General features: G+C 45.5%; 1 protein-coding gene across 1 annotated transcript in view; it reads left to right on the plus strand.

Moving 5' to 3' along the window:
• GPC4 (glypican 4) overlaps window positions 1-26,214 on the plus strand; it is a 66,928-nt gene that overhangs the window by 29,652 nt on the left and 11,062 nt on the right. Inside the window, exons 2-4 of the mRNA XM_068204721.1 lie at window positions 545-703; window positions 14,391-14,782; window positions 25,010-25,175. Of these exons, the coding sequence (XP_068060822.1) occupies window positions 545-703; window positions 14,391-14,782; window positions 25,010-25,175 (717 nt within the window). The remainder of the gene's footprint in view (window positions 1-544; window positions 704-14,390; window positions 14,783-25,009; window positions 25,176-26,214) is intronic.

The following is a 26,214-nucleotide window of genomic DNA, read 5'->3' on the forward strand; positions in this document are numbered from 1 at the left end:
GCATTTACATGAGCCATTGCATAAAGCAAGTATAATTTAGTGTCAGTGACAACTGTGCTTCTGAAAGAGACTACTTCTCCTCTGATAATTGGACTGGGGAGGGGTGAAGAAAAAAGCACTTATCTGGACAAAAAGGGCCATTGCCACTGATGTTGTATATTAACTGAATGAACTGTGGAAGTATTTAAAATACTCAGCAAAAACTTCATGCAAGTTACCATATACAATATATCTATATACAGGTCAGTTTTCTGGTTCTTCAAATTATACTGTACAGAATGAGTATCTGTTTATTCTGTTTATTAACTGAATAAGTAAGAGGACACCTCTAATGTTCTCACAGAAAGACAAGGATTTTACATGTGTTGCTATAAAGTTTCTCTTAGTCATCATGTTTTGATGTGCTTGGCCTCGCGCTCGCAGCAGGGGGAATCTCCTATGAAGTAAATGGTGCTGCAAATCTTCACACCCTGCCTCACGAGACCTTTTTTCTCTGGCATAGAGAGTCCTTTTAACTTGGGATATTTTCTTCTCTGCTTTTCAGGTGACCACTTGAAAGTCTGCTCGCAAGGCTACACGTGCTGCTCTCAAGAAATGGAGGAGAAGTACAGTCAGCAGAGTAAACACGACTTCAGAAATGCTGTCGTAGAGCTTAGCAATCACCTACAAAACATGTTTAGTTCCCGATACAAGAAGTTTGATGGTAAGTGCAGAGAACTTGAACGTGCTTTCCTTGGGATAAAAATGTGAAAAATCCCCATCCTGTTGTTTCTGTGCAGTTTTTCTGCTCTGTCTCCCCTTTTGCTGGGAAAGTTCATGACTCTGCTCAGAGGGCAGAGCATGCCTTGTTTTGCAATCCTGTGAGAGAGAAGTATTTGCTGATTATGGCTGCTTGTTTCCCAAAGAGAGAGATCTTTCTTTCTGATTAATCTTTTGAAAAGCCATTTTGCTCTAATGTAAGATTGCAGTTGGTTTTGTTGGTACATCCCCACAGCACTTGTAATTGTAATGTGCATGTTTTGCAGCCCTGATCCACAACAACGCTGATCTTTCCCAGCACGTTGTGAGCCCACAGGATTCGTATCCATCTCACTTTTAGCCTTTGGGGCTAAGCAGAGCAGCAGATAAACACAGTGGTTTTGTGTGGAGGCCGAGGGTTCAAGTGTGATGCAGAGTCAGAACCATAATGAACAAGTCTCGGCTGAGTTCCCATCGCTGGAGTGATGCTAACTGCTGATAGATAAGCAAATTTCTGGTCTTAGTATTGCCCTTGGGTCCACATGTGTCCTGTCAAACTGGCTCTCCATAGGACGTGCCTGGCTCATGGGAGCTGCAGGAAGAAGCTCCCTTTGGAGGTAGCTGGCACACAGCCAGCACTGCCCACCTTGTAGCCAGGTGCTTTTCCTTTGAGAGCACCTCTGCAAACAGCTGAAGTCGGTGCCTAGACACTGAGCACAGCACCCGGCTGAGGTCCCAGGGCATTTCTTGGTTTGCTTCTGAGCTCTTGGTTGGTTCCTGTGGGGCTTTGTAGGTGCCTCAGTGCTCCCAGACACTGCAGCCCCCTGTTGCCTGGGCATCTGGGGAGGAGGAGCAGGATGTCAGGCTACTGCTTGGGTTGTCCTTGTTGGCTGGAGGAGCGAGGTGACAGCCAGCTGCATATGGAAGTATCTGACAACTCAAGTGGACTGGGTTGCTCACATAGTTCTGCTTGTACATCACCATCACACTCTGTGGTAAAGGACAGTTCCCCCCTGCAGTTCCTCTGGACATTTGTTCCCTTGTTTGGTCATTGGTTCAACATGAGTTTTCTATGAGTATCCCAAAGTCTATGCCTTGAACCTCCCAGCAACCTCCTCTACACTACTACAGCAGGTAGCAGCCTCTTGCTTTCAAAAGAGGTTGGCACTAGGGTGAGAGAAAAAATCCCTGGGTATGAAATTGCAGTGAGTCAAAGTAGAATTATGCAATCATCTTGATAGCATCTAAATCTGCTGGCTAAATATTTCCCTCTTAACCTCTGTTGTCTCTACCTTCTGGTACACCAAAGGGGTGATAGAGGGAGAACCAAAGTGTCTAGACTTGCAAGCTTATTAAATGCAGAACAAGACACTTAATGAAATCCAGCCCATAGATAAGCCTGTTCAAAGAGACCAGAGGAACAGCATCTGCTTCACCTTAAATGAACGATGAGGCTTTTTGAAATGCTGCACTGGAAACAAAGAGCATGCACGGGTCACTGCATTAGCATCCCTGAGTGGAGCAGACATCCTGTGAGGTGCATCTGCCCCTTTGTGGGGGGAGGGATGGCTGCAGGGCCTGTGTGAGGGCAGGGGGACATTAAGCCAAGCTGAGATGCCTGTCAAGGCACAGGGCTTCAAAATAGGTGAGCTTTGGAATGGAGCCTGCACAAGCTATTCTGCCTGTGCTCTGTGGTTCTCCTGTCAGCCCCTCAGAGCATTTTCTGTGCTGGTCTCACTCTCACTTCAGCCTGGGAAGTCCTTGACTGGCAAGTCTGGTAGGGGATGGTGTTGTTCAGCTGTTCCTGAAAGCTGGGTTTAGTGTGCCTGGCCAGTCCCTCGAGGGTGTGTCTCTGCCTCATCTGAAACTAATGAAGGAGAATTGGCAACCTCCTCAGCCTGTCCCAAAGCCTAATGACTCTGTCTTTGAGGGCTAATACCAGAACTAAATCTTCATTTGCTGCAGACAAAGCTGATTTAGGAATTTTTTTAATCTTACCTGGGGTGGAAGTAGAGATGAACTATTACCACCCTCCATCATTTACCTCTTGAGTGGCTTTTAATCATGAGTGCCTCTCTCCCTCCAGCCCAGCCACCTGGACGCTGAAAGCACACCTTCCTCCTGGTTGCTGGAGCAGGTTGAGGAGTCTCCTCACTGAGGTTCTCAAACTCTTCTATAAAAATGTTGGAGTTCTATGCCCTAGACTGCTGTGTTTTGTTTGCTTAAGAGCCTGCTGTTGAATGTTTGGCTGCTTGTGGGATGGCATTTCCTTTCTTTGGTGGTGGTGCTTGGTCATCAGATTGGCTGTGGACAGTTGTGTCTTGCACATTTGAGTTCCTCTTGCCCAGCATGATTCATCCCACACTTTTTGATCTAATATACCCAAACTACTGGAAGGAGAGGCAATTGAGACCTGTATATTTGTCCTGATCCTTAGGGATGAGATTGGAAAAGGACACAATCCCTTCCAGAGCTGCTCTTCTGCATGACCCAAACTCTCATTTTACTATCTGCAGCTCTTCAGGGCTTCTTAATCACTTGTAGTGAAATCCATTCAAATGGAAATAAAACTGGCAAAAATGAGCTGCACACCTTCCTTAGTTTAACATGGAATCCTCTGTGCTACAGCTGTGCGGAGTGACTGAGTAGGCAGGATGAGTTATTACAGAGACCAAATTCACTTCACGAGGAGTGGACACTTCTCTTGCGGGGTGACACTTCCCCAGGCTGCGATCGGCCACTCCAGGGTGCAGCCCAAACAGCAAACCCTGTCCTCCAGCCCTTTGGAAATTTTTGTTGTGGGTTCTCTGGCTGCTAATCTCCCAGCCTTGACATTCAGGTCTGGGAGGAGAGGCAAACCTGTCCTGCCTCCGTTATTTGCTTGACCTTTGCAGCAGTTGCTGCTGCAGAAGGACAGTCCAAGTGGCGGCACATCCTTTGGATGGAGGCTGGGATGCCCTGTGGCTTCTGGAGCATTTGCATCAGCTGTTGCTGGAGCACTTTGTGCTGTTGGAACTGTTGCCAGAATTGCTCTGATCTGACACCAAAGCCGTACAGAAATGGATTATCTCCTCTTTAATTGGGAGCATGGAACAATCTGCTGATTATCCATCCCCAAAGGGCTGACCAGGAGTCATTTCAGCTCCCAATGCATAATGTGACAGCACCAGATCCTCCTGTGCATATTTGGTTTGCAGGCACTGGGAGAACTTGTGAGCTCAGGAGTCCCATATCTTACTTATCCTGTCTAAATATTTGCTTACAGTACAGGTATGTATGCCCCTGGAGGTCTCTCCTGTTGTAATTTAAACCACTAGCCTGATGCCAGTGTTGCAGTAAGAGATGCATTTTCAGCAGCAAGGGAAATGCTTTTTTGTTAAAATAAAAAATACTTTGTGAGTTGTTGGATTCACCATTGCTAAATGATTTTAGAGGTGAAGATTTGCTTGTTAATCTCAGATATGTTTATGGGCTTTGCTGAGAGATTAATGGGTAAAATTTTCTGGCCATGTAAGTGTCTCCCTCCCTGACAATGACATTCATGGGAAAGCTGTAACTGACTGTGGTGACATCTCATGCCATAGAAACAGCTATAGCAGTCAGGGATTTAAATACCCCCTCCCTTTTTTAAAATAAAATCTCTTGTGCCTTGTCTTATTTTCACAACTTAGTGCCCTCCCCTTCACTCTCCTCACTGTCTTGGGGATTAATAACATTATTAGACTTAATGGTGACATTAAGACTGCATAAATGCTCAGTTCCATGTATTAAATTCGAACTTTCACCTCTTTTGCCCTTTGAGGCTGAAGTTTTCCACGCCAGGGTCTGTGCTAGCCAACAGTGCTTTGGGGAAACTGCTCAGCTGTTTTGAGGAATTGGAGCCAGGACAGGACATAGCCCATAACTCTTCTGCAGTGTTTCCGCTGTTCCGTTGCTTCCTAGATAAGATGTTCTTACTTTTCACTTTTTAAAGACACATCCTGAATCTCTTGGAAGATGTAACTTGAAGCCCTTTTCTGGGGGAAAAAAATAGAGGGGCTGCTGAGTCCCACAAGCTCCTTGTTTCTCCTGCCCCTGTATTTCACAAGCACTTTTGCTGTTGCACTTAAACCAAGTTGTGTCCCTTTCTTTTGTGCACTCCAGACTTAGGCAAGGCAGCAAACTTCTGCAACCTTCATTGTACAGGAGGGAAGTGTGTGAGGTGGTCTGTCTCTGGACTGGGCTGGCAGTAGGTTTGGTGTTCCCAATGCCCAGATGACAGAAGGAGTTGTATCAAATGGTACAGCCCACGCCAGCATATGGGAAGTGATTAAATGCCAGGAGTTCCATTTCTGATCCAATCTCTCTGGATTTTCCATTAGCATTTAAGATAAAACAAATACAGAAGTGTAAAAGGAAACCCTTTGGGGACAGTAAGTGGAAAGAAACCAAATCCAAGAAGAAAGAGCTGGCATGGGTTCCTCAAGTCCATGGTGCACACAACTCCTCTGCTGTACAAGGAGCTGGCAGAGGAATTCCTGTTTGTGGGCTTCGTGTTTGTATTGGGCAGGGTAGCTACAGGTACAAAGTGTGATCATGATGAGTATCTTGGAAGCATCCCGGGGTGCCCTTGACCAAAGTGCGAGTCCTGTGTTACTCCTGGGTGCATGAATTCCTTCCAATAACTGGCATGTGGCTGAATCCAAGAGACTGGTCAGGAGAACATTGGCCAAATAGCTTCCAAGCTCTGCTGAAACTGGAGGCAAAAAGCCTGTAATTAATTTCTGAATTTAATTTTTGTTGTTCAGATAACCCTTTTCTTCCAGCTGCTATCTCCTGGTACGAGTTACCAGGGAGGTGTGCTGATGCAGTGGGATGCATAGCTGGGATGTATTAGTAAGCGGGAAGGACACAGAAGGGACAAGAGAAAGCTTTTGGTGGTCTCCTTTCTGCTGCTTCAGGCAATGTGGAGGCAAACACTGAAAGATGAGCCCCACAGGTGCCCAGCCTGCAGCTCCTATAGTTAGAATTTGGCAGCCCATCTGGGTGCTCTGCCTTACCAAAATAACTGCCCTTTGGGGACCTTCATCTCACATTAACTCTTTTACTGGAAACTGCTTGTGACTGCAGAGACCTGGGCCCTCGTCCTGCTCCCTGGGCAGGGTCCCCCCATGTCTGCGGCACCCAGGACCATGAGGTTAATACTGGCTGCTCGCACGCTCATATCTGCAGGAGGCAGCTCCGGGTGTGTTGGCGCAGCTGGAGCACTGAGTAGAGACCTGGTGGACCTCGGCTGTGCCAGAGCTGCATGGAATTTGAGCTTCTGAATAAACCTGTGTGGTGGGAAGAGCTCTCCCCTTTTCACCCACCTTCAGGCGAGTGCACTGATGACCATGACATCATTAAGGCACAAATAATAAGGTGGTTTGGTCTTTGCACCCACTCACATTGAGGTGAAGGTACAGCCTTATTCTGCCCTCTTCAGAAATGACTGGCACCAAACCTTACACCAACCAGGGCAGAAAATGTTGGGAAGATTTACCTCAAAGACGCTGTTGTGGAGAGGCAATCCTTTGGACTTGGTTTTGGATTGGTGCTTACTGAGGATAGGGAGGGAGTGACTGAGGAGAAACTGGAGGGAGCAACCACCAACATGCTTCCTTTAGAAAATCCCACTTGTGGGCTTTTTGTTTGTGCTTTCCCACTCAGTGCAACAGCAATGAAACAAATTGTCTGTGCCTTGGAAGTTTGTTTATTCTTTGTTTTTGTTCAACTGGCTCCCCTCCATCTGGAGGTTTTTAAGGAGGTACATACATAAGATTTTTAGTCTTGTTCATTGAGAAGGGTTCTGCTTCTCTGACAGTGGTGAGAACCAGACCTCTCTTTGGGGAGGCTTGGAAAGATCCTAAGGTCAAGTTCAAGTTACTGCAGAAGTAGGAAATTTCATGGGGTGAGGTGAAGGGGGTTCCTGCCCTATTGGTTAGGAGAGGAAAAAAAATTATACTAGATCTTGTAACTTAGCAAATATTTCAGCAAGGGGCAAAAGGATATAGTATATGGGCTTGGGGGGATCAAACACTCTTATATGATCTCAGGTTAAAGCAGTTCTGCTCTTAAGGTCACAAGTAAACTGCTCTTATCCTTTTGGCTTTTTTTCCTAAAAGCAAAGATGCAGGCAACAGGCTCTGTACATGGCTACAGGAAACGTGCCTGGTGCTCTCTGGTTACTAATTGCTGTCAACCAGTCAATGAGCTATTGTTTGTCTGTTTAAAATTAACTCTCTCTTCCTCCTTCCTGCACAAAGGAGCCACCAAGCCTATGTGCATAGTCCTAGTAGCTGCTGCCCTGGATGCCCATTTTGGTGGTGGTGGTTTGGCTTGGGGGTGTGATAGCCCACTGGTGCAGGGTTGGAGCTATTTTATTAGTGTTTAATGTACTGTAATGTCTTAGTGTCCTGCCACTCACATGCTGGCTGAACAAATAAGAGGCAGCCCCAGCTGGAAGAGTGCTCTGTGCAAGTGTAATGAGATGAGGGTAACTGAGGTAATGGGAACAAGAAAGGCATCCCCACTGTCAGTAGTGCAGGCCCTCCTCACACTCTGACAGCAGTAAGAAGGGAGGCTTGGGAAAGCATGTACCTGTGAAATACCTTAGTGAGTGTCCCAGAAAGTTCCTTTGTGTTGGGAGGATGTGGGAGGCAGCCTGAAGGAGTTCACTTGCAGATGAAGCTTGGGCTGGGAACTTGGTGTATTGGTACCAAATGGATGTGGGGCAAAGGCTGCAGCACCTGAGAAATCACAGGTGTGTCTGAAGAGATTGAGGAGTGGGTGCTGTGAAAATTAGGCATGGGAGGAATAGAGGGAAGAGCAAACAATGAAGGAAGAAGAAACAGCTGCAGAGAGGTGCATTGAGGAAGAGTTGTTGCAAGGAGGGGGATGGAAGTGCTGGGAATGATGGACCTGCTGCTTGGGGAGGAGGTAACATGGAGGCAGGGGAGAAAACTCAGCATAGCTGAAAATGGGATGTGTGAGCAGTAGCAGTCCCTGAAACCAGGGATGAGGAGGCTACAAAGTCTGGGCTCATCCTGCTGCATGGGATGTGGCAGAGCAGGATGGATCAAGAAGGGACCAAGGGCATTTCTCACTGTTTTCCTAGTTCATGGGATGACTGGTGCATACAGCAGGATGCAGTGTGCTGCTGTTTATTGCATCACAGACAGCAATCTCCACATTGTCTTCCTCCGTCATTGCTCCTTAATCTCTAACAAGCTCAGTGTCAGTGTGGTGGTGCTACCCAGTGCTGTGTGTTATCTTCTGTCCTGCTCTTCTGGACTTCTACTAGCCCCACAGTGCTCCAGAAATCAGAACTTCTAGAAATCTTGGGGTTTTTTTAACCTATGAGACTGTGGCCCAGTTGTTTTTGTTGTCTTGACTTTCACTAATCAAGCAAAGTTTAGGGAGATGTTGTTCCTCCCAGCTCTGCAGCATTCACATATTGTGGCTGTTGCTGTGACACTGGCAAGATTTAAGCCTGTACTTCTTCAAGCCCTGTGAAAGAGTTCTTCCCATGTCAATAAGTGCTAACACATGTTTGAAAACAGGACAGATAAACAGCTTGTGGATCTGCCCTGCCCTTCTGAGTTCATATTCAGTAAATGTGTTAACACTATGTGTTCATCGGTTTCTCAACACTTCCGGAAAAAGGTTGTTAAGCTAGGATTTGTTTTTCCCTGGTGGAAATTACAAATGTTGTGTATGCAATAAAGGAAGTGAAGGCATTTTAAAAATAATGAAGCACATTCAGAAAAAAATAACTGCTTTTCTCCCTTTGGACTAGGTAGCATGGCTGTGGATGGCTTCAGCCTCCAGGTGAAGAGAGCTGTGAAACATTTGTCTCTTTTCTCCCAAATTCCATTTATCTGCCTGGATTGAATTTTGCTTTACACAGTAGGAGCAGCTGCAGGGTGGAGTTTGCATCTGCACCTCTGGAAAACCCAGGGACAGAGCCGGTGCCGGCCCTTCCACGGCACAGCCCGTGGGGCTGTGGCTTGGGCAGGAGCATTTGTCTGGGAATCCATCTCGCTGTTGTGGACATTTTATGAGTAAACCTTTTAAGGAGAAAATATAATTAATCTCTTTGTGGCAGTGTTCTCCTGTACACACTAGAAAATATAATTGTCTGTACAGACAAGCAAATTAAAGGTTTTGGTAAGACAGACGGTCCTTAATTAATCATAATCTGGACAGTGTATTAAGAGTATGCTCAAAATGCAGGGTGGCAAATTATCTGAAACTAATTAATTGTGCCTATAAAAATTCAGCATGTTCCATATGTGTGCTTGAACCAGGTTTTATTTGTTTTTTAAGGTGGTTGAGTAATTGCACGTCTACCTGGGATCTGTTTGTGTAGTTGATTTGCAAACCTCCAACAGAATAAGGCCAATTGAAAACATGGCTCTTAACTAAGGAAGCCTGGTGCATGGGAATGCAGCATGTCTGGTGGCTTTTGGGAGCAGAAAGGCAGCCCTGGTGTCCTTGTGGAAGGGCACCAGCACCCCTGAACATGGCCAACAGATGGGTGTCTGTAGCAAGCACATTGGCTCAACAGCCTTGCTAAGCTCTTGGATGAGACTTGACCTTTTTTTGCACTGCAGTTAAGGTTTGCTTTGTTCTATAAAATGTGGGGGTTTTAGGTGCTGAGCCCTGGGTCACTGATTATTTGACTCTGCAGTGGCTACAAGAGAGCAGTAAGTGTGGTGCTGTGGAGCACTGTGCCTCTCTGTGTGAAAGTATTCCCTGAAATAAATGTGTTTTGCTCCTGAAAATAAAGAAATTGAAATCACAGCTTTGCACTCCTGCAGTGGTCAGCTCTGGATTCAGCCCTGAGGACTCTGCCTGGGGCAGGGCTGGGGAGGCTGAGGACGCCAGTGCTGGGGTCCTGACACAGGGCAGGTGGTGGCAGAAGGCAGCTCTGTCCATGCAGTTTTTTCTGCTTTTTCCTTTGTTGCCAGTGCATGCATGGAAGTGCCAAACCTGTTGGTGGGTGAATTGGAATGTGCCCCTTTGATGTATTCTTCTAAATTCCAGGCGCTGCCTTTGATTTTGGTAGGACTGTACCCTACATCACTGGACTCTCCTCAGCAAAAGCCCTCTTGTATGAAAATCCCACTCTTGAAATATCTGGAAATGTTAGCACAAGGAATAGGAAAGCACTGCATCCCTTCTTACTTTTAAAAAACCAAACCAACCAAACAAACAAGAATATTTTCAGGTGACATCTATGAATCCAAGATCAAAAATATATTTGGTCTGAAAGTGTCAAAAGAAGTAGATGTGTTGTTTGGAGGTGGGATTTTCTCTGTCTCACAGTGGGTGGAGTGAATGTGTTTCTTCAATTAGCTCATGTGTCTGCAATTTGGAAGAAAGATTGTTTTGAATTATTCTGGCAGTGGAATCTGATGTCATGTGGAAGCACCTTGGGGAGATGCAGTGCTCTCCTGCACTGGGTTACTGGTAGGGCTGGTCTGCCCTCAAGCTGCAAAGAGGTAATACATCTTATTATCTGAAAAAAAGGAAATTGTCAAGTAACTATGGTTATGTTTCTCAATGTGCTCTTTTAAAGAAGGATTTGTTCAAAAGCAGAGACTTTTTACCCCAGGATTTTTATTGCAAAGATGGCACATATGTCACATCCTGACTTTCTTACCATTTCCTGACATCTCTAGGCTTTCACCAAGTAGTGGACATTGAAATTCTACCCTGAAATTAAAAAATGTTAAAAGAATAAACAGAGCCCAGAGTTATAGATTGCCTGACTGCAGATTACTGCCTTTTCTGCCTCTTAAAGTTAATTGCATTGGAAATGTCATCTTTCTTTGAGCATCAAAGCCTGTAGCATGCACAGGATTCATTCTGCAATACAGACAAGTTTTAAAATTGTTTCTTGACATTAAGAAAGGTTTTGTGGCTCTGGTCACACAGTGCTGGTTCCCTCAGCCTGGAGCTCGTCCTCCTGAGCATCACCTTGAGTGAGAAGGTAACTTTGCATCAGCAGGATTTGGTTGAAGTGTGTTGAAGGCAGTACAGCGTGGCCTTGCTCCTCGGTCAGGTTGGACCAGAGCTGGCTGTGCCATGTTATCCCAAAGCCTTGTCTGTGGTTCATCCTCTCTGTGTAAGCCAGCCCTCTCTGCAGGCTCTGCTCTTAGTCAGGAGAACCAGGGAGACCTTGGAGCCACGTGCTGCTCTTGCAGGTCAGTTTGTGAAACCCTTCCCAACCGTGTGTGTGCCTGTTTGTCGACAAGAGGGGCCAGCCCTTGTCCAGGGAGTTTAAACAAGATAACTGGAGGGAAGAGAGAGCCTGCCATCCCTCCAGATAGCAATGTCTGAGGGAGCACTGGCAAAGTATGATTTGTCGTCTGTGAAAAATGTTTGCATTTGACAGCTTTTCACAGGAAGCCTGTCAGAGTGATAATTTAATGAGTACAGATTGCTTGCAACACAGCTGTAAAACGTGCTTTTACAGTGCTGTAAAGTAAGCAACCGAGGCCTTTGTGTGTTTGCTTTGTTTGAGAACAAGTCAACTTCTAATACAAATGAAAGGTGGTCATTTATTTTACCCAGCAAACAGTCAAGACGTGAGAGAGGAACCTGCCATTTTTCTTGTGGTGGCAAGGTTAATGCTGGGTTATGTTGGTGTTTGCTAATCAGCTCATTTCTGTGAAGGGGAGAATTAGTATCTAATTAGATATAGAGAGTTACTAGTCAGATTAGCATTTAACTCATAAAAAGGACTTTCAGGCTTTTTTCTTTTCCTTGCAGGCATCTAGGCCCATAGTTTGCACAGGGAAAAGATTGATGTTCCTTGTGGCGCCCAAGCTGATTTCTTGATATGGAGATAGAAACTGAGGATGCAGACTTACACTGTGCCAATAGCTACACTAAAATCCATCTATAGATACAATTTAATTGCTGCTGCTGACCAGGTGAAGAGTGCTGTGTGTTGCATGAAGGAAGATGCTGTGCATATCCCACTGCTGGGTCCATCCCTGCTTGCTGTGTTGAGCGGCCCTTCATCCCCAGTGCCATGCTTAACGTCATCCCTCCCCTGCATCCAATCCCACCTCCAACCCAGGAGCCTTGAGGTGCCAGGAGTGGCATCCAGTGGCCAAGCCACAGGCACTGGTCACCAGAGCATCCTGGCTGGCATGTGCTGGCAGGGGTGGATGCTGACTCCAGGCTGCAGACACAGCCACCTCTGTTCTCCTCCCCTTCTTTGGGAAGTGGCACTTGAGAATGGGAGTTTTCTGTCCATGAAAATGGTGGTTGAAGCTTGAGCCAGAGACAACAGCGCTGTGCATGCATGCTGCCTCCTTCAGCAGTGCTGCCTTGGGCTTTTGGAAGTGCCTGGTTTTGGTGGGAAGTTTTCATTTCCTTTATTTACCTTCCTTTTGGGCAAAGAAAAGCTGCTGGCTGGAAGGCTGCAGGTGTGCAGGTATTTGTTGCTAATTAGATTGCAGGATTTTCTTAATGATAATTAATGAACATACCTTGTTCTAGCCCACATGAAAAATTGCTAAGAGATGAAGAGCTCTAAAGCCTGGATGCAGTTTATTCAACTTCCACTTTGGAGTGTAACCAATAAAATTAGTTTGGTCAGGAGAATAAATTGGTTATGGTAATATGGATATATTACTTAAGATAACTTTCTTGGCTTAAAACATTGCTTTGGGTTCTTTAGACTGATGGTTGGAGCTATCTGCTAGATTTGCCATCAGTATAATTTTAAAAATCTCATTATTTTTGAAGAGTTTGCTGATGCATCCAGCAGGTTTTGTGCCTGGTACAGAAGTATTTAAATAAACAACTTATTTGGTGATACTAAAAGGTCTGAGCAAAGGAAGGAAGTGAGCCTTCAAAATGATTAAGTGAATTAGAAATTAATATACACCAAGCTAATCTCTATAGTATAAACTCAACAGAAAAAAATCTTCCTGGAGAGGAAATGCCAGTCATGGGAACGAAAGTGGAGGTTCCTGCTGATATTGGACAGAGGACGTGTTGGGTGTTTGAAATCAATCTCCTCTTCCCTGGATCATTTCTCTTGTGCTCCTAAGAGGCTGCATTATATACAGCCATGTCAGGCATTGAACCCCATGACTTTGCTCATCAGGAACTCATGGAATGTTTCAGTTTTTCCAGAAAATGTTTTCTGTGTTAGGCTTTGTTTGTACTGGAGCACTTTGAAGACGAAAATCTGAACTTCAGCATACTTTTAATGTCTTTTAACAAGGTTTAAATTCACACTGGGCCAAAATATTTCCCCTCCCCATCTTATAACAACTTCTAGCTCTAAGCATTGCTCCTTTGAGGATTTAGAAAACCACAGAGGCATGTTTTATTAAAAAATATTTATTGAATATGAGTCACAGAAAAGCAGAGGTCAGAATCCTCAATTCCTGGTGGCATGCATAAAATAATCTGCTTCCTCACCCGGCTGCGCCCGCTCCCCGGGGTACCAGTGCTCCCTGCAGGGCTGGAGCAAACAGGCATGGGTGGCTTTGTCCCTGTGGCACCTACCTTGCTCTCCTTAGCTGCCCCCAAGGCCATAGAGCAGGGAGTTTTTTTTCCAAAATGGTCCAAATGCTTTTCGCCTACTGGACCCCTCCCCTATTTTTTATTTTACTTTATCTCATCTATGCCAAATCTCCAAGGCAAAGGCTTTGTGGCAGGGTAGTTTCTGCTTAGACCCACGTGTCAAGGTTGTGGTGATGTGTTCTTGGAGGACGTGTTCTTTAAACTGCTTCTGCAGTGGTATCATCATCAGGTCGACTTGTTATCAGTGTTTGAGACACATGTGGCACTGCCAAGACATGGCAGCAGCCACTCTGGGCTGTCCAGTGCTCCCAGAGAGTGAACCAAAGTGGGGATTTGCTTTTAGAAAATTAGGAAGATCACAAACCCTATCTGTCCTTTGTAATTTGAAAAGTATCTTGTTATTGTGGCAAGCATTTAGGCCTTAAATTTTAAGCAAATTCTGATATATTTGTGGGGGTTTTCCTGCTGCCATCTGAAGCCCCTTTTGTGATCAGGACCAATTGGGTAAGTGGTCAGGCCTTGCCCTGAGAAATTATGAACTTGCAGGATGGGAGAATTTTAAATTTGTTTTTTAAATATATTAATTTTTTTTCATTTTTGAGGCTGGTTTATGATAATCTTGGAAAATGAATTGTCAAGAACTGGAAAGAAGGATTCATTTGTGCAAAACATCTGTTTCACAAAATCACCTTTTTCTTTCCAATATGTTGTTCTTTGAAATTACATCTTTTAAGATGCCTAAACGGAAATATCAGAAACTTTTGCGCTTTTTTAAACTTTTTTTGCCGACTCTTAATCATGATATTCATATTTGTATCAGGAAAGATTTCACTCATGAAAGTTTTCTAGTCTACAGAGAGTTTTGGGCATTGGTTTATGAAGAGTAATCAAAAATTTTGAGATATAGACATGATTTTGAGGTATAGACATGGAAAATTTCTGGGCGAGTCCTTTAATTTTCCATTTCAGTTGGACGATGGTCTCATTGTGCTAATCCTCCAGCTGAGCAGTGGTTGTAGGAGTGTGTGAACACACAACCAGTGCCCATGTTTACCATCTCTTCTCTCTCTCTTTCCTAGAGTTCTTCAAAGAACTCCTGGAGAACGCAGAGAAGTCTCTGAACAACATGTTTGTGCGGACGTACGGCCGGCTGTACATGCAGAACTCGGAGCTGTTCAAGGACCTCTTTGTGGAGCTGAAGCGCTACTACGTGGGCGGCAACGTCAACCTGGAGGAGATGCTCAACGAGTTCTGGGCGCGCTTGCTGGAGCGCATGTTCCGGCTGGTCAACCCCCAGTACCACTTCACGGATGAGTACCTGGAGTGTGTCAGCAAGTACACGGAGCAGCTGAAGCCCTTCGGGGACGTGCCGCGGAAGCTCAAGCTGCAAGTGACGCGAGCCTTCGTGGCCGCCCGCACCTTTGCGCAGGGCCTGGCTGTCGCCAGGGACGTCATCAGCAAAGTGTCTGCGGTGAGCTCTGTCCCATGAGTGTTTGTCTCCGTGTCCCTTGGAGCTGTGATGGGCAGCATCTCTCCCTGTTGTCCTGTACCTAAGGGCAGTGATGGTAGTTGAGTGTGGGTAGGACCCAGCTCCATCTCTTTAGGCTGCGCTGTTGCGTGGTAGAGTCACGTTCTGAGGACACCACTGCCCAGTGCTGCAGCCTAGTTCCCCAGGTGGATGCTTTCCTCCTGTCTGGGGAGCAACAACAGCAGGAAATTAAATGCCTTCTGCAGTGGAAATAACCATGTTTGCTTGTGTAATGGCCATATCTTCTTCTTAATATTGCCTTTAAATTACAGTGAGTCAGGGATGCTACAGGCATCTATTATGGAGCAGCTGATGATTTGCTCCTTGCTCCAGGGCATGGGGAGAGGCAGTTCACATGAGCAAACAGCACTTTTGTGACAACAGTAAGCTTGAGCCATCTGCACAGGGCACTTGTCACTTGTACTTGGTGCCACACATGCAGCACAAGTTAGACCCCAGACTTTTATAGTGAAGTCACTTTTTGGGGGAATAAAACAGCTGTGGTGTGTTGTTGATTACTTAAATGTTTACCTCCCTCTTCATATAAATCACTTTGGAGCTGTTTAAGTGGGGTGACTGCTTTTTTGACATGAGATTTGTCTTTAATTTTAGTCTGGACTGTATGGTATAGGGAGCAGTCAATAATCCCCTTGAAGTGATTATGTAAGATAACAAATACTAGCGATTTCCTTTAGCAAACTCAGCTCATTTCCTGTGGGCTGTGGAAGATTTATTGTAATCATTTAATTGGGCAGAGAGACATTTACTTTCTCTCTACCTGGTTATGGAGTAATAAAACGTGAGGCTGAAAGAGCAGGCAGGAGTTTGAATCACCCCAAGTGCCAGGAAAAAAAAAAAAGAATAGCTGTTCAGATACTATTAGAAACAGAATGCAGTTCTGTAGGCAGCACAAACAGCATCCTTAAATGAGATAATAATTCAAATTTCTTTGACTTATGGGGATAATATTAAAATACTGTCTGTGAGGATAGGGGAAAAAAGAAGTCTGCTTCCATGTTAATTTTTCTTGAAGAGAAATGAGGCAAACAGCTGGCAATAGGCCAGAACATGTATGGAGGGGCAGAGAAAATTAGCAAGGAAGGAGTTGCTTAACTAAAATACCCAGACTTCAGGAGTGAGCTGCAAGTTAGCAGTGACAGGTATAGGTCCTTGGACACCTTGGCTCCCCACCTAATAGAGATGAATCTCAAGTTAGATTAATGTGCTGCTGGTTGAGGATGGGTGTGTGGAGGTTTATGTGTGACATGTGGGGGTCACTCTTACAAGATCACAAAACCTTTCAGCCTCAGGGATGCTGTCCTGGTGGGAGGGAGGGGTGGTGGCAGATGAAGTGTGATGTTTCTGTGCCAGGCCACTGGCCAAGCCTGCTGACTCTTGGTTGGGGTTTCAGATTTGGTGGCCCTTGTTTTGTGGCTGTATGGCAGCTCTTGTGGTCAGGGGATGGTGTTTTCCCTGCTGTAGAGTGTGGATGAAATATTCAGGCGGGAGGTCTGGCCATTAGGCCCATCTACAGTGCAATTACTTGATAGGCAGTGAACGTGCATGGGTGCGGGATCGAGTTTATTCTCCATCTGCTCAGAATTCATCAAAACGTCTCCAGACTTGACACGGAACCACAAGGGCTACGGTCCCTGCATCTGTTACGAATCAGTCGTGAACCCAAGGTGGCATTGTGATTTCTCTTTCCCTTTTGAAGATCCTTGAGTGTAGAGTTGCCTTCAACCCTAGAATTAATTGCTTGAGTGTGGAAAGCTACCCAGAGTCCCACGCAGCTGCAAAAATAGCTCACGTGCAGTGGACAATCACTGTTGCTCTACTTTCCACTTCAATTTCACAAGTTGCACTGGAAATCCTGCAACAGATTGACTTTTCCATGCAGTCACAAAAGTCCCTGCTGTTGAATACCTAAGCTTTAGTTGCAGCAGTAGAAGGAATAATAATCTTTCCTGTAGTGTTTTAATCACATTCAGTGGGAATCTAACATCATGTTTCTGCAAGACACAATGGGAAATCCTAGACGTGAGTTTAAATGCTGATGTTTTTATGCCTGCTGCTCTGCGGTTGTGTTTTGGGGCTTCCCATGTTACATATAGATTAGCCTGGCTTTGCTGAGCTCTATGTAATGACTCCATTGACTTTTCTTCCTTATTATTTTTACTCAGGAGTTGTAGTGGAATGACTGCTTATACCAGGGATTAACTTGGGGGATAAATCTTCATTCCTCTTTATGAAAAAAATGTCAGAAGGAATGCAGATTAGTTTTACTTTTAATGTGCTTTGTGACAAGTAAGTTAAAAATGTTTAATTGAAAATCTTCAGGAGGAGAAATGCAAACTACTGCAAGGCCCAGCTGTGTACTTTCCCGGGATACTATCAGGAGAGCAAAGAGCACTCTGCAGTGCAACGGCCTTGATGGCTTTTTAATGATCCCAGATATTTTTACATCTTCACTAGGGAGTTGCATTTAGAAGGATATTGTTCTTGTGTGAGTTTGAGAATAAAAGGCTAAAAGAAGAGAGAATATTGAAAAGCTGCAAGTACACTTGATTTCTGAGCCAGAATGCTAGAAAATAACTTCAAATTCGGCCTTGAATGGATCAAAACCTGTACCACTGTGCTGAAATACACAACAGAGAGAAAGCTGTATGGTTTTGAGAGAAAGGACAGACTTTTTTCAAACTCTCTAAGCCTCATAATTTTGATGCTCAAGTCTTCACCCCTCAAATTCCCTTCTTTGGACCCAAAAAGTACAATATTTTCTAGACCTGTTGTGAACAGCAGATCTGTACAGGATGCTGTTTCTGCCTGTTAGAGATGTGCCCTGCCTCTGAGGTTGGCTGCAAGGGGCTGGGGGCCTCCAGTGCTTCTCTCTGTCCTGTGCTGGTGCTGGGTGCTTTCTCCCTGACCTTCCTGCCCCTGCCTTCAGGAGATGGAAATCTGCCTGTTTCCTAATCACTCTCCTGCTACTTAGCCCTGGACAGGCACTGAAGTCAGCCAGGTTAAATTGCTGCCAGAAGTGACATTTCCTGCCCTGGCTAGGGCTGGAAAAAAGGAGCAAATACAAGGCAGAGCCATGAGTGACTGAAAAAGGATGAGAACCTGCAACTGGGCAGTTCTCAGGCTGCTGAGATGTTCCCATAATTGCATGCCATTAAACCCACAGCCTGGTCGAGGGTCATGACACCTTTGAGGGCAAAGTGCACTGGGGCTTGTAGGGTGCAGGTCAGCTACAGCTATGGGGTGAAGGTCCTTTTTTGTGAGGCAAGAAGTGGAATCAAGGGCTAGGCTCCCTGACAGCATTTTGTAGGGTCAGGAGGAGCTGGGAGGGGAGGTCTGGCTGGAGGTCAGCAGCAGAGGCACATGAAAGCTGAAGCATGCAGCCACCCAGCACTGAGCCCCTGTGTCTGTGTCCCCATGTCTCTGCAGACCAGGAGGCTCTCAAATCACCTCTTCAACAAGCATTTGTATGCTGAAAGCCACATGAGATATTACTGCCACCAAAGCATCTGGGCTGCTAGAAAGGTTCTTCCAGCCTATCCTTGGGAACTCTGAGAAAGGCAGCAGCTTGAAAGATGTATGCAGGGAATGGTGTTTAGTTTGGAAGCACAGTTATGAGCCGTAGGAAATAATGCAGTTTCATATGAGGATTACACCTACTTCCTCCTCTGCTGTCCTCTGGTGACATTAACAACCTAGAGGAGGCTGCTGGAGCTGTTCCCAGTGGGTGGAGGAGGTCAGCTTTCTTTGTATTGGCATTTCTGCCCTAATGAAGTGTAATGGTAGCAGCCAAGGGGAGAATTTTCTTCAAACTGTTAATGAAGAGAATTGCAGAGGGGGACAGGGGATTGCCTTCCCACAGGTGCTTCAAAGCTGGAGCGGGAGCCCAGTGGCTTTTTTTCCCCTTTTGCTTTGAGCTGCCTCATCTTGAATGAAGCACCTGTGGAACACAAGTTAAGCTGTTGGTTGCCCTGCTGGTCTGCATGAGCAAACTGAACTGTGCTTTGTGTCACTTTTGGCATGGGTGCTGAATGTGGACCAGCCATTGGCTTAGGAGAAGCAGTGATGAAAATAAAACAAGGAATGAATAAGAATTAAGGCCTGTGTCATTACAAATAGTAGGGCACAGAGATCTGTACCCCTAGTAATTACCATATGAGGATCTAGAAGTTTAGTCAAAGATCCGACCTCCCTCTGTGCAGGTTATGCCCTTAGTTTGGCTTAAGGGGAATGTGACTGTAATCCTCTTTCAGAAAGAATTTCATGTTCCTATAGCCAAAGGCTGCAATATCTTGCTCAGGCAAGGGCTAGCCTTGCCAGGGAAGTGACAGAAATGGAATATGCTGCTTGCATGCATTGGGAAGGGACAAGAGGGCAGCGCTTCTGCTATGTGGGTAACTAAGAAACAGCCAGAGGAACTAAGGAGCCCTTTCAGTGTGTAGCAGAGGGCCCTCCAAAGGGACAGTGCTCTCCAGGCAGCAAGTTGCAAGCTATGAGGCCAGGCCAAGGGGCTGCCATGCACAAGGACATTTCCTTCCACATACCAGGGACAAACATCAATGCAGAAAACAATACCAAGCACTTCTCCACATCAAAGACGACCCTGAGAAGACCTGCCAAGAATGTGACTGCATCTGCCTCAGTTCCAGCCATCTGAGGGCCTGTGCTAGGCCTTCAAAGCACGCTGGAGCAGCAGTCAGCTCGGATTTAGGGCTGGGAGTGCGTGGATACGACTGTGGATTTGGAGCTGATGGTGTCATGCAGGAGTACTTCAGTCCACTGGCATGGTTTTGGCTTTTTCTTTCTCTGCTTTGCACTATGGTTCTGCTGCTATTTTTGAAAACAATGTGACAGATAATTAAGGATGGTTTTGGTTGTAGATGCCCACATAACTGTCCCTGCTGCTTTACTCATTAAAGTAAATGGAACACTCCTCATGATCCGTGGTGTCTGAGGCAGGGAGAGGCTTGTTCCTACCGAGAACGGGCTTGAAAGGCCCTTTGGTCCCAAGGGCACCATTAGCAGGATATGCTGAGCCTGGCATTGCTGTGTAAGTGTTCAGAGGGAGAGGCATCCACTTGGCTGGCACCCTGAGGTGCCCCGTGCCCCTTGTGGGCTGGGGTTGCTGTTGGGGAAGACAAGCATGTGAATGTTAAGACAGCAGCTGGAGTGCCTGGTGGTGTGACTCTCAGGAGCTCTGCTTTTCCTCTTGGCACTGTCACATCTGCAGTGGGGGCAGCACACTGTGAGTAGGGGATTGAGCAGAAATGTACTCTTGAACTTTTCCTCGCACGAGATAACACTGCAGCAGACATTGCCATGGGTAGCAAGTAATGAGACACAGAGTCATGAAGTTCCCAAGATCACTCCTTAAATGTATTCCCTTATGCAAGACCTCAGGGGCCTACATCTGTGGTTGAACCAGATGCTGCCTAAATTATTAATGTTCTAGCACCAGGCCAGCAAAATTGGTTAAATGCGTAGTTAATTCCAAAACACTTTCATTGGAATATTTGGGGTGGGGAAGCAAACCAGGAGCCTCCCAAGTGATGTTCTGCCTCACAGTGAGCAGAACATCAGGACCAGCGTGTGCCAAGATGATGTTCTTGCACAACACTGAGAGAAGGAGAAAATGATGCAAGCAGGGTTGTGTTGGTCCCAAAACTCGACGAGAACTCACTTGTCTAAGATGACTGCTCACCTAAAGCATCTCACAGGCAGCTTCAGAGTATGTTTTTGAAATCATCTTTCTGTGTCACTGGGAAGTTACTCCTTCAGTCTTTTAGCTGGTATTGCCGTTGTTCTTTTTTTTTTTTTTTCCTTGCAAATAAAACACAGTATAAAGCAAAAGTAATTTCACCACATTTATTTTCAAATTGTTGGGTTTTTTTTGTTTTCTGGCAGCTGTGCTGCTGGCATGGCAATGCTGTTGTTGTGCAAGCATGGAAAATAAGAAAGCCTGAGTTATCAGTGTTATTATAAATAGTTATTAAAGCTGACAGGATTTTAAATGTTATTATTAACATTCTTAATGTTAACTTGAGGGTAGAATGAGAGAATGTAATGTAGCTCTGGCTGTCTGACAGCTGTGGGAGCTCCCTGCAAGACTGTCCATGGTTGGAGCTCTGTCATCCTTCCTCAGCTATTCCTTGCCTTGGGAAGGAGATGAAAAAGAATCTGGTTGCTTCTCCGAATTTTATCTGCTTGCACAGATCAGTTTATCTTGAGTTTTGATGGTTTTGTGGTAGCCTGTGAATAAGGCATTGCACTCCCTAGGTGTGTGCTTTAGTGTTGATGTTTCTACCAGAGGAATGCATCCAGCTGCAATTGCCAGCAAGTTGGAAAAGGCTAAGGGTGTAAGAGTTTCCCTCATGTGAAACTCTGAAATGGGATGGGTATGACAAGGTACCAAGAAAAAACAGATTTTATTATGCCAAGAGCATGTCATTTTTACAGGAACGTGATTTTACCTTTACCAGTCAATGTAAGTTGGGACGTTACCCCAACAAATGTGATATGAGATGTTTGCATTAAGCCCTGAGTTGTTTGCTTTTCACTTAATTTTTGTGAATTCTGTGATAATCTGTATTTTTAAGGAGCAAGTTTGATAGGAAGATTGGTGCCAAAACACATCTGTTAGCAGCTTTTAATCTTCACGTTTGACAAAGCGTATAGATATGGACAAATTGTAATTTACATGATGAAACCGCAGGGTGATGGATTGCTGCAGTGGTGTGGAACGCCATGGAAAGGAAATAAATTTTACAAGATAAAAGGAAGGGACTGGAGTGCATTTGCTTCTATCAGAAGCTTTTACAGGGTATGTGCACTGGAGCTACTACTACCTGGGCTCAAATCTACCAGAGTAAATCCCCTCTAGCAAATAAAGCTTTCTTTGGTACTCTGCTTTATTAGAAAGGAGATTACTTGGTTTTGAGGGTCATTCTAGAGTACAGTTTGAATGAACTTGAGTTGCTTTCCAAGATAAACACAACCCCAGAACAAAGCATATCTGGGTTTACTGTTACATACAATGGCGTTTTAAGAGCTTGCACCTGGCGTGGCAGGGCCAGCATTTAAAAGCTTGTGAAGAATTGCCAATGCAACACATGGCACACCCCACTGACAGAGCCAGAGCTGGTCTGGACCGGGTACAGGCCCCGTGCCAGGGGTTAAGGTTCTCCTTGCAGTGATACTCAAGCAGTTAAGCATTTATCACTGTTGTAACAAGGTGTAATTGCTCATAGTCTTCCCCAAAACTCTCTCATAGAGTGATCTCTGATTGTGTCTTCCTGTTGCTTTTTGACATGATAAAATGCCAATTCTAGACTGATGAATTTGCCCATTGTCCTCCTCTTTATCTGCAACTGTATTGCACACTAACAGCTTCCCTGTGGGTTACATCCATCACTAGCAGAGCTCGGTTTGGCAGTCACTGCAGGCTGGGCTTTGTCTTTTCCATCACCCCTTTGTGATCACCCTCTGCTCAGCTCTGTGCAGGACTCAAACCTATGTGGGGAAGGAAGTGAAACCTCTCTTGCTTTTAAAATCACCCCGTGTCTTTGCTCAAAGGACCTGATCCAAGTGACCATTGCATATTGCCTGCTGTGGAATGCAGGAAAGCAGCTTCAGTTTCCCCTGCATCTGCTGGGATTCGTAAAGATCAACCCCTATGGAATATCAAAGGGGGGGATACTGTGGGGCTGCAGCCGCTCGGCGCTTGTGGGACGAGCTGGGAACCTAAGATGGGAAGGGGGCTCCTGGGTCACAGCTCTGAGTGTGGGTTTTTGCAGCATGCTGCCATGCAATCCCTTTCATAAAGCTGCAGCTTTCGACAATAGGGTTGGGGAATCCTCCTGCTCCTCATTCCACTTCAAACTCCTCTAGCACCTGGCTCGTGCTGTCAACATTTTCCTAATTCTTCTTCCCAAGGAGGAGGCAGAGCACTCCTTTGAGGGCTAACAGTGCTAGGATGGCCAGGATCAACTGATAAGCCTCTGGACTTAGCATGGAGGTCCTGTCACACACCACTAAGTGACACAGGAAGGGATTTTTATCAGAGAAACAATTAAACTTACGCGTCCTTCAGAGCTCTTGTCTCTGGGTGCAAGATGTTATTTAGTTCCCCCTGCCACTTTTTTGTTGTGCAAGGACTGCACCATCTGGATAGCAGATGATACCTTTACATTTGTCTGTTTCCAGTTTTCCAACTATAAATCATCTGATTTAGCTGGTTTCTGTTGCTTAAGCTCTTAGTATTTGATCCAGCTCTCCTTTAAAGCCATGCTGTCCCAATAGGGAGCCTTCTGCTGGGGCTCCTGCTCCCACTGTGCCTTCCAAATATATATATACTATAGAATGTGTATATGCTCTGGAGCATCTGAATCAGATTCCACAGCCACCACAAACAGCTTTCTACATGAGTTCTCCTTTTCCTCAGCCAAACAGGCTCTTTGTGGAGAAAAGAAGGGTAAAGTGCTGTCTGATGAACATTGCTGGCCAGCCAAAATCCAGTGCTGAGCTACATCAGCTGCAGAAAACTGTCCTTCTGTCTCTCTAACCAGTTCACTTGCCTGCTGAAGAGAAGCCATGTTTTTTCTGAGTTGTCAGAAACACAACAGATCTTTATCTGTCATCTCTTTCCATAAGAAAAGAGGGTTTAAAAGTTTGCTGGTGTTATTAATAAAGCCATCTTCATTATGTAATGCTTTTTCTTTTCTGGTTTGTTTTTGTTAAAATCTCTTGCCTCCTAGTTTCGTGGGCTGTCAACAAGGTTTTGCACCAGAAGATAAGGCTTAGTTTCTCCATAGGGCAATACTAAGGTCCTCAGCATATTTGTGGTACCAGATCTTCCTCGTGTACATTCATCTCCACTTAGTCCTATTGTCCTCTGCCGTGAAGTTAGTTCCCAGACCTCCAGCATGTGAAGGCCATCCGCATCTCCAGCTGTTTGTGTTGAGGGACTTCGATCTTTCTCAGGGATGTTATGTGTCTCCTCCAGCACAGTCTTGGACCACAGCTTCTTTAGAGCACTTCCCTAAATGCCTTACAAGGAGTCTCAGGTGCATTGTTGAAAACACCAGACACCATTTCTGTTTTTTCAGTGTATCTCTGCATCTTAATTTTCTATTTTCATATGTGTCTGATTAACACTTAAACTTGCTCTTGAGGGAACTTCTCCATTCAGCGCTTCAGATGGACCCACCATGTGGTTGGGATGGAGCTAATGTTCCTTGGACTGGCTGGATGGAGATGGTTTCAATGAATGTTTTGAAGCTGGGCCAGAGAGTGAATCAAACATGAATGATCATGAGTCACTTTGGAAAACAGCCCTGTTGAGGGCTCAGGGGTGACGTGCCTGCTGCAGACAGCTCCACTCGCACGCCCAGCGGCTGCACGGTGGCTTTGAGGGTCCTCCCAGCTTGTCCTCAGCTGCAGGGTTGTAGCTGCCACCTCCTTCGGGTGTGGGGAATGGTGTTACTGAGCGTGATGAGTGCTGAGTATAAATGAACCTGGGTATCTGTCATGTAAATGCTGTGTTGAGGGACTTGAATGTGATATAAAGGAGCTGGTCTCTGTGCTGGAGAGCCCTGCTGGGCGATTGTCTAGGAAGAGCCACAGCCCTGCTGAGGAGGGCATGCTCCCAGTGGGTTTGGTACAAGGATTGTGTCAGACATCCCATCTTGACGTCCCACTTTTTCCTGAAAAATCCCAGCATCATCATCTTCAGCATGTGTTTGCAGCAGGGCTCAGAGAGTGCAGCTTTGTGTGACATCTTTTGACTTGGGTGCATTTTACTGCCTTCCCTGAGCTTGAGTGCTGCCTGTCCCCTTGGAGTGCCTGTCCTTGCAGCCCTGGGAGGGGTCCCACATCATACAGGGTGTAGTACATGGTACAAATAATGTTTTGCAGAGATGGGGCCTGTCTGTGTCCCCTGGAGTGGCAGATACACCCAAGAAGGTGAGCCAGACCCCTTCTTCTGTTGCCCAGATCTCTGGACCCCATAAGCAGGGACCAGATGGCGATGGCTGACCCTGCTGCGTCTCTTCTGCACAGATCTGTCCCACACACCCTGAGGTAAATGTGTGGGGTTTTTTGCTTTAGTGACTGAGGGCTAATTTTCGTGTCCTTTTTTCTTTTTCTCTGGTAAAGGTAAACCCCACGCCGCAGGGTACGCGAGCGCTGCTGAAAATGATGTACTGCCCACACTGCCGAGGTCTGGTGTCGGTGAAGCCCTGCTACAACTACTGCTTTAATGTCATGAGAGGCTGCTTGGCCAACCAAGGGGACTTGGATGCCGAGTGGAATATCTTTATGGGTAAGGCAATGTGGGTTAAAACTGCATGTAAGTCTGCACTGGTAGTGTGTCCCTCACCTGAATAGCATTGTGAGTGGCTGTGCTGAGCTGCAGCAGGTTTTTCAGGTATCTGTGATGGATATCTTTTCCTTCCACACCTCTGTGTACAGCACACCTTTTGCCATTCACATTAACCTCCAAATAAATGAGAATGGTGTGCCAGTGACTTTTGTTGCAGCAAGCTTTAGGAGGATGGAAGTGGCATGGGCTTGTAGGCTTGGAATGTTTCTTCTTGCTGGACCAAGCATGTGTGCAAGCTGCTTTTTTTATTCTGCTTATACTTTGTTGTCACTATACAGCTGTCCTTCCTGAAGTCAGTTTTCTCCTTGCCAGCCATGAAGAACTTTTGGAAAAGATATAGGCCTGGATTTTACACTAAAAAATTGAATAGGACATATCTGAATCTGTTTTTAAATAGCTCATTTGGTGCTTGGTCACCATCCTTTTGCAGTGTCAGCAGGTCTTGAATGAAACTGTGCTAGTGCTTTTGCCATCCTCTTCCTCCTGTTTGTTATTTCTCTTCTGTGCTTATACACAGCATCATTCAATACATAAAATTTAGACTGAAATGTTAAATTCTGCCTTGGGTCGAGGCTCATCAGAATTGACAGTGCATCACCTTTTGGGGCACTGGCAATAGATAATGTTAAATGTTTTCATTTATGCTGCTTTTCCAGGAGGTTTGATTTATCTGTGATCAAGCATCCTTTGGGAACAGGCGCTTCCCTCTAGTTAATATGTGATGAAGTGCACATGTAAAGTATCTGCTGCTACTGAAAAGGTTATGGTACTCTTCCCATTCCACTCATGGAAAAAAAAAAGATTATTAGAAAGAAAAGATTTCTGTTTCACTAAGTTGCAAGATTAAAAAAAAAAGGAAATTGCTACTAGCTGACATTTCAGGCTACATTTATATCTTAGAACTTGTTTTCCTCTGTTTGTGCACTGGATTTTCACTTTGCTGCCCATGCCAACTGAATGTGTGCAGGGTGTTATTTTC

Source organism: Anomalospiza imberbis, chromosome 14 (assembly GCF_031753505.1).
Source record: "Anomalospiza imberbis isolate Cuckoo-Finch-1a 21T00152 chromosome 14, ASM3175350v1, whole genome shotgun sequence".
NCBI lineage: Eukaryota > Metazoa > Chordata > Aves > Passeriformes > Viduidae > Anomalospiza > Anomalospiza imberbis.